The 9379-nt window shown below is 28.7% G+C and overlaps 1 protein-coding gene across 3 annotated transcripts in view; it reads left to right on the top strand.

The window, feature by feature from the left end:
• LOC127064550 (CD151 antigen-like) overlaps positions 1-9244 on the top strand; it is a 15858-nt gene extending 6614 nt beyond the window's left edge. For all 3 annotated transcript variants that reach the window (XM_050995757.1, XM_050995759.1, XM_050995758.1), the window contains 5 exons: positions 298-475; positions 5679-5870; positions 7621-7794; positions 7912-8073; positions 8143-9244. In XM_050995757.1, coding sequence (XP_050851714.1) covers positions 356-475; positions 5679-5870; positions 7621-7794; positions 7912-8073; positions 8143-8289 — 795 coding nt within the window. In that variant the 5' untranslated portion in view covers positions 298-355 and the 3' untranslated portion in view covers positions 8290-9244. The remainder of the gene's footprint in view (positions 1-297; positions 476-5678; positions 5871-7620; positions 7795-7911; positions 8074-8142) is intronic.
• The last annotated feature ends 135 nt before the right edge of the window (positions 9245-9379 follow it).

The raw sequence follows: 9379 nt of genomic DNA, 5'->3' as shown, positions 1-9379 counted from the left end.
GTATCAAAAGGGCGTACGAGTCACACCCATTTCGTTTCCTTTTCCTTTTCGTTTCTCTCGACACTTTCATGATCCCATCTTAAAAAAGGAAATGTTCTTTCCTTTTACGTTTCCCTTTCTCTTTTTCTTTTTCTCTCTATCCCTTTCTCTTTTTACTTGACACTTATGAATCCTACAAAGTGTTAGAGTCATCATCGAAGGAAGTAGGTGGAGAATTTCCTATCACTTCCGTTCGTTTGAATGTTTCTTTTATTTTGTCATGTCTAACATGTTCCCTCTTTCTTTTATATGTTGTAGTGCCGGTGACGAGGTGACGATCGATTCGGTGACACGTTTCGACCCAAATCGATCGAAGATGGCTAAAAGTTCTGAAAGATTACCTGGTACTTCTTCCAGATTAAGAACTAGAGACGACGGTTGCTGTTCGGTCAATTTTCTTAAATATGTTTTACATATTTACAATGTCGTCTTATTTGTAAGTATACGCGTTTTATAGTCATTAGATTAGATCTTTTAATCTATACTTTATTATTTCCTTATTTTAGAAAAAATCAAAATATATTTACATACACACATTACATATATCCATATATATATACATTATATTCATATATACATTACATATATATATATATATATATATATACACACATACAAACACAACATGCATATATATGCACGCGTATGTATGTATATTTGTGTATATATTTCATTATTACATTAGTAATAGTTCTTGTTTATTTTCCAAATAAACTTATCTAGACAACCTTGCACTAGCGTATTTCTAAGCAAAATCCTCTATGTATATTCAATATATTGCCAACGAACTTATTTACGATATCAAACGCTCATAATTAATAAAAGTTAATTTACATTTAAAGGGTTAATTTTAGTTTTAATGACCATTTTTTTTATTTTTTATTTTAATAAGACACTTTTTTTTACCACCCTATATATGTTATTGTTATGCAAAAAAGAAAAAAATTTATTAGATGACGCTCATCGCAAATATTAATTCCTTATGGAAAAAAAGAAAAAAAACTAGAATTTATTTTATATACGTCATTGCGATCGACCAAAGTATCGATTCTTGAATTTGAAACTACTTTCATGAAACGTTTTTCCTAATTTTGACAAAATCAATATTCGATTTTCTATTTGAATTTCATTTGGAGAATATTTCACGACAAACGAGTTCCATGAAACACCTCTGCGAATAGAATTCGGCCGTTTGCCAAGCTTTGCATTAGAACGTTCCAATTGCTTCTCTACGCATCGTTATGTGGAATTATGCAAATGCGTAAATTACGAAACGTCGAGAAAATTGCATAATATTCGAATAGCCGCGAAATTTCAAATTTCACATCTCATATAAATAAATATAACATCTAACAAATGAAAACAATTAGTATTTTATAGAAAAAAAAAGAAAAAGGGAAAAAGAAGAAAAAGAAATTCGGATTAAAATTTTTTAAACAAAAATCATACTTAAAAAATTTCTATGGAAAAACAAAATATACATAATACAAAAACATAATATTTATGTGCAAAAACGAACGAAAAGAAAAATTTTAATTTTGTATGAAAAAAAAAACGAAAGTTTTGGTGAAAATAAAAAAGATATAACAAATATTTCATGCCAAAAGGGAAGATAAAACAAATTTTTTATGTAAGAAAAAGAAATATCAGACTTAAGAAATTTTTTCATGCAAAAAAGAAGATCGAACTTAATATATCTTGCATGCAAAGGAACATGGAAGATCAAAATTAAATTTTTGATGTAAAAATAAAGGAAGGAAAGAAAAACGAAAGATTAAAGTTAAATTTTATATGCAAAATAGAAAGACGATTAGAAAGACTTAACAAACTTTGTATTAAAATACAATACATATACAAAGTTTGTCGAAGATTTTCTCGCTCTCTCTTCCTCTCTCAAACATTTTATATCGACTCGACCTTATCGGCTCCCACGTTCGAGAACGCGACGCGACGAGGAGGTTGATTGGTCCCGACGTTATAAATAAGGGACTAGCTATCACCGAGAAGGGATCTTCCTTAGACGTATGCTAATGGATACCCACCTTTAACTTGGGGTCCGTTCACTCGTCTTCTCCCTCCCCCATTTCTCTCCCATCCATTCTGTATATCCCCATCTAATCTTCAAGACGTAGCCAGTCGAAGATTCGTTAGATTAACCCTTAAATACTTGTACTTGTGAAATTATATTATATTAATAAATCTTATATTGTTAATGTTTAATAATTTTATTTTTTATTAACTTTTATATTTTTCACTAAATATATTTCCATTTTAATAATTAATATTTACTTAATAATTCGTATATAATCATTTGATTAATATTAATACAAATAATAATATTAATATACATATATAAAATATTTATGTTTCTATAAGAAAAAAGGAAACATTTGTATTAATAACAAAGAAAATATTTGTATGGAAAAGAAATCATGAAATCATGAATTAAAAGATTGATATGTATAATGTTAGAAGGATTGATATAAGATCCATAAATCATGATTTATTATTCATTTTTATACGATTATTATAAAAAGAAAATGCTAGTATTTGTATAAAAAAGAAATATTTGTGTACAAAAGAAATCATGTGTGCATTAAAGAATCAATGTTTATAATATTTCGGAAGATCTATTCTTTTTAAGGATCTATTCTTTAAAAGGATTCGAAAAATCTATAAATCATAATTTACAATTTATTTTTATGTAACGGTTAATAATTTTCATATTGAAATTTTCAATGATCAATCATCTAATTAAACATTATCGATTTATTGATTAGAATCGGTCTAGCAAAATATGAAATTTCCTATGGATCTCATAGAAGCGCTTGTTCACAAATACAGACATCTCTATGTATATTCATGAGGAGAGCCTAAAATTGGACGCGATCCGACATATTTTGGCCAGGGAAGTAGATGAAAATCTTGCCTTCGTAATTGCGTAAACGCAAGGATGTTTAGATTACGTCAGTGGGTGCACCACTTTACCGTTGTATTTATATCGATGATCTATACCTTGTACTGGGAAATATGATAGTGATGAGAATAGATAAAAATTTATACTACGATTAACTCATTGAAACATATATATAAATTCTTTAATTTTTACAATAAACAAAGTGTGATTATGTTTATTTAAAAAAGATAAATTTTGTTTAACCCGATATAAAAATAAATTAAATAAGATTAATATTATTATTGCGAATTTTTAAACAATTTCTTTTGTTATTACAAAATTACTAAAACATTTATCATACATACATGCATATATATATATATATATATATATATATACACTTTATCATTATAGAATGTATTATATATATTTATATATTTTAATTTATTAAAAACTTACTTATCGTATAACATAAAAATTGTATGTAATATATAGTCATATCTAGTAAATATTACGCGTCAACTAAAATAGTCAAATTTTTTCTGTGTAAAAGTTTACTTTTGAAAGTAAGTTCTGTCGTTGATGGATTAACGACAGTGACGTTCGTGCTCTCGGTGCAGCGTTTAGATGATGTCTGGGATGCATCTAAAGAGAAAAGAAAGACACAGAGAGAGAGAGAGAGAGAGAGAGAGAGAGAGAGAGAGAGAGAGAGAGAAAGAGATAAAGGCGATAGCTATTGCGGGGGCGTTTGCGGAGGCGTTTCGAAGCTGTAGAGTGGAAGACCGGCCGTAAGAGAGAATTCCAGAAAACCAGTCTAAGCGAGATTTTCAGGTTTCTCGGGGCACGAGTACTTTGAATGAACCATCGTGGACAGCTTGCGTGCTAGTTACGCTCATAACTTTGTTTCTTGATCTTGCGATATAACTACCATTTTCCCTATATAGCTCGAGAAGAAGCTAGGGACTCTAGGCTATCATCTTTTATCAAAATGTGTGATCCAAGTCTCTAACTTTTCATGAAAACTATTAAATAAGTAGGAGAAAGAAATAGAGAGAGAAAGAGAGAGAAGAAGCGTTGACGTACTCATTTATTATTATTATTGTTGCTGTTGTTGTTTTTGTTGTTGTTGTTGGTGGTGGTGGTGTTGTTGTTGTTGTTGTTATTGTTGTTGTTGTTGTTGTTGTTGTTGTTGTTGTTGTTGTTGTTGTTGTTGTTGTTGTTGTTGTTGTTGTTGTTGTTGTTGTTGTTGTTGTTGTTGTTGTTGTTGTTGTTGTTGTTATTTCTATTTGACTTCTGAAAATTTTATATTTAATTAGGAATAGGAAATCACACGAACCATGATCAAGCGTACTTTTCTATAGGTGTTTATTTATAGAGTGTTTAGAAATTTTCTTGTATATGTTCGTGTATGTATACAGGATTATTGATTTCTATAAATGTATGTCTGTTTGGATGTTGTAACTATTATTATTATTATTATTATTATTATTATTATTATTATTATTATTATTATTATTATTATTATTATTATTATTATTGTTATTGTTATTGTTATTGTTATTGTTATTCTTATTGTTATTGTTATTGTTGTTGTTGTTAGTATTGTTGAGTTTTTGAACTATAAGATTACTACTAGCATAATAATATTTTTTTCAAGAATTCTTGAGTCATCTATAACACTTAATATAATTGATAAAACAAATCATTTGGAAATCAATTTTATTAAAAAATCGTTTTCGAAGTGCAGGATATTTACAATGAAGCGCATTGACTTTTTTTCATTATAAAATTCGAGCTATAATCTTATTTGATTAAAAACAATCTGTATATGATATGCATCATAGGAGATATGATATGCATCAAAACCAGAAAAAATTAAATTAAAGGTGACACCATATCATTATTATAAATGACCCTTTGAACTATAAGGTTATTATGAGATGAGAACATTTTTTCGTAGAGAAAATGTTTCGTGTGTTTGTGTGTATGTATGGAGATATGATATGCATCAGAAGCAGGAAGAATTAAATCAAATGGAACTAGCAACGAGCTAGGGAAATAATTAGAGTGCAAAGGGTTAATTTATAATTTAGGATAATGCGCGTATGTCATATTTAAATAAATCATATTTTATCTTAGATATTCTTAAATAAATTTTTTTTAATTTAAGAAATTTCTTAAGAACTTCTAATTAAAATGGTTTAGTTAGATAGTCGATTATAAATATATAATAATTTGTAAGATATTTTTATAGAATTAAATTAAATAATTGTGTACAAAATAACTATTTGTATCTATCTACATATTGGGATCATTGGAAAAATTCTTTATCTTCTTTTTGTTTTTTAATATATCAATTCTATTCTTAAAATAAAATAGATATAAATTTTAAATAAAAGATACAGATATACATATGAAAATGAAAAAGCAAAGTCGTGAAAACTTCTCAAATGGCACTCGTAATTAGGTTTTAAACTAAATATTTATATAGCTAAATATTTAAAGGATATTAAGAAAGATCCTAAATTAGATATTTATTAAACTAAAGTTTATATAGTCTCTATAAATTAATGTTAACGTATTTCGTATAAACTTATATAAATAGACAAAGATAAATTAATCTAGCATCCTAGCAAATATTTCATATTAAAATGATAGCTTTGAGATAGAAGGGAAACACGAGATCGTTCGAACCCGTGTTTAATGCGTGCAATTTCAACATGCGTGTATCATTATTTTACAGTTATCCGGATTTGTGGTGGGCGGTATTGGCATTTGGACGGTCGTCTCGAAACACAGTTACATATCTCTCATGACAACGTCGACGTATCCAAGTCTCGCTTATGCCCTCATTGTCGCAGGTATTTTGGCTGTTATTGGAAGCTGGTTAGGATGTGGTGGAGTTACTACAGAAAACAGATGCGTTCTTCTAATTGTGAGTCATTCAAAACAATTTCTAAATCTTTTTATTATTATCATTTATTTCTCTATACAAATAAAGAATAAAAAAATAATAGAAAAGTGAAGATAGCGAACTATCATCGTAAAACTAGACCATAAAGATGATTTCACATAAAATATTATGTTTTTGTAGAACATAGCCTTGACCCTTATCATTCCTCTTCTCTCTCTCTCTCTCTCTCTCTTTCTTTTTCTCTCTCTTTCTCTCTATATCACATAATCAAACCTCGGTATATAAAACAAGCTTGAAGAGTCGTGGTGGTTGACTTATCACTATGCTCCAATGACCGAGATTTTTTTCTATCTCTAGCCTTTTCTTTTTCTCTCTTCATCTTTCTTAATCTTTCTCTCTCTTTTCTCTCTTTCATAATTTTTCTGCTTTTTTCTCTCTTTCTCTCCCCCCCCCCCTCTCTCTCTCTCTTTTTCTCTCTTTCATAATTTTTCTGCTCTTTTCTCTCTCCCCCCCCCCTCTCTCTCTCTCTCTTTCTCGCCCTTTCTCTCTACCCTCTTTTTCTTATCCATATTTATTTCTTTTTCAATATTTAACGAATTTAACATAACAAGTACTTTTATTATTATTATCATTATCGAGAGAAGAGAGAAGATCTCTCTTATATTGTTAATGATAAAGATGATCCAGAGGATTCAGTATTTATCAGTCTTTCGAACAATCGTGTTTTAATCCCTTCTTAGTGATTCCATTCGCGATTCTACTCTCGATCCCTTTCACCGCCTACGCGAAACCATGTACTCACTTACATATATCGTATGCGCCGTAGGCGAGTCTTATCGGTTCTCGTTAGTTTCTACCATGTAGGAACGGTCAATTAAGATTTTTCTTCATGCTCGTTAACCAAATCGATATAACGAATGTGAAAATAAAAAACATAATTAGTGAATCGAATCTTGTAATTCTTTTTGAAGAAAATAGGGCCATTGCAAATAATGTATACTCGAAAAATAATTTTTCGTAAATTGATCAATTGCTATGAAATAATATCACGTTTTATGATGAGTATTATATTAATGAATTGATTCGTGTATAAATGACATTGTTACAATAAATTGAAGTAAATATTTGTTTATCAATCAAATCAATAAATGGGATTTTAAGTTTTTACATTTTACAAAATTTTGAGTTATAGTATTATATTGTAAACTTTTTATTCGTAATGACATTTATTTACTAGGATATTCTTTTTGAAAGAAAAGATAGCTATCTTAAGAAATATATATTGAAAAAGTAACGTTTCATAAATTGATGGATTGCTGTTGCCATAATACTATTTTATGAATGAATCATAAATAAATGACATTATCAGAAAAAAAATTTATTACAATAATTTATTTGTCGAATCGATAAATAAGATACTTTAATATTAAGAATCCTATTTCTTCCATTTTGCATAAATATTCTATTAGTTAGATTTATAAATAAATAAATATCATTTTAATTCTAGTTACTCTCTTAATTTCAAGTGCCTCGATTACAATGGCATTTAAATTAATTTATTTAATTTGTAAATGTATATTAGAATTTCTAATACGTGTAACTATTTGGTTATTGTAATAAACTTCCTACTAATAATGTCATTTGGTTATGAATAAATTTAATAATGACATACATTTGCATACCTATGTATGTATATATATATATATATATATATATATATATATATATATATATCTGTCACTTTCACTTTTGATCGTTGATCTTTCCTCAGTACGTTTTCGTCGTAATGGCAGTCCTCGTATTAGAGGCAGGCGTAGGCGCATTGGCACGTCTCTATGAGGAACAAGTAGGTCCAGAATTAAAGATGAACCTCAATCGAACCTTCCTTGAGAATTATTCTATAAGATCGAGAGAAACTACTGCAATCGATCAAATGCAAAAGGAAGTAAGTATCGAGTTCTGAATATTTTCGTTCTATTTTTTTTTGTTTGATTACACCGAAAAAAAGAAAAGAAAAATCTAAAACTTACGAATTCTAAAATTCGGTTCAAACAATTCACAGTTTAAATGTTGCGGTGCTCTTCGATTTGAGGATTGGTTAGCCAGTGAATGGCACAAGGACGAGGAAGTCCTTAAAAATGGAAGCCTCGTGCCCGATAGTTGTTGCAAAACACCGACAGTACTTTGCGGGAGGAGGGATCATCCGTCTAACATTCAATATACGGTGAATGATAACAGCGAAATGATAACGATTTTAACGAAAAGCTGACATTTTGATGTTTCCTTCTTGCAGGGCTGCATTTACAAGTTTCTTGAGACGACCAAGGATCATCTGATTATTCTTGGTGCCGTCGGTCTTGGTCTGTCCGTCCTCGAACTTTTTGGTATAGTTCTTGGTTCGTGCCTCTATATCAAACTCAGACACGATTTCGATGATTGACAATGACATTTTTCACAAAGACAACTCTGACGACTAAGAGAAATTAATAAAAAAAAAAAAAATTAAAAAAGAAGAAAATAAAAAACACACACATGTAAAGCGAAAATAATCGACATTTCGCTTTTAATTTCGATTTTTCGAAATTATCAATTTGGACTTATCGGTCTTCGATTATCGATCCTTTCTGCTCAAATTTGTTAGCAATTTTACTTGGAATCTAAAAAGAGATTCCGCATGACCAATATGATAGCTGAATAGAAAGAGAGATAGAAAAAAAGAGAGAGAAAAGTTTGTTTATTTTTGTTTATTTAATTTTATTATTATTATTATTATTATTATTATTATTATTATTATTATTATTATTATTATTATTATTATTATTATTATTATTATAGTACTTTGAGCAGAAGGAATGAATAAACTCGCTGTAACCATAACTGCCTGTCAGATCGTCCAATCTACGAAATTCTTAGTTAATCCTATAAAACTCTTTTCTACTTTACATGTTTTTAAATGTCTGCTATTTAAGGTCGTTCATTTTTCTATATTGTCAAAGGAAAAAATAAGAAAATAAAAAATCATTAAATATCTTTCGATATCTGTTAGTTTCCAAAGAAACGAAGTAGGACATTTTTTTACGAAAGAAACGTTTTCTTTGGAGGAAAAAGAAAAAACAAATTTTCGATTATTTATGAACGACAGAAAGAAACGTTTTCTTTGGAGGAAAAAGAAAAAAAGAATTTTCGATTATTTATGAACGACAAACGTTTTTTTTTTATTTTGTTTAGTTTTTAGGATAAACAAGATCTGATCGTTGACTCAATATAGGCTTAAATGTTGGCCTAAATTATTATTAAGTATTTGCGAAACAGTTGAAACAGTGCCTTTGTCTAATAAAAAGATTTTATTTATTTTCTTTGAAAAAAGAGAGCGAGAACGACAGAAAGAGAAAGAGAAAGCAAGAAAATGTAATAAATTTCATCTCCTCTCTTTTTTCATCAACGTGCCAAGAAGAGAATGAAATTTAAGGAAACGAGAGATCTTTTATGTATTTATGTATTTATCTGTTTTTAAATCATTCGATTATATA

The sequence above is a fragment of the Vespula vulgaris genome, chromosome 6, assembly GCF_905475345.1.
Source record: "Vespula vulgaris chromosome 6, iyVesVulg1.1, whole genome shotgun sequence".
Lineage (NCBI taxonomy): Eukaryota > Metazoa > Arthropoda > Insecta > Hymenoptera > Vespidae > Vespula > Vespula vulgaris.
This window is presented reverse-complemented; position numbering and strand designations above follow the sequence as displayed.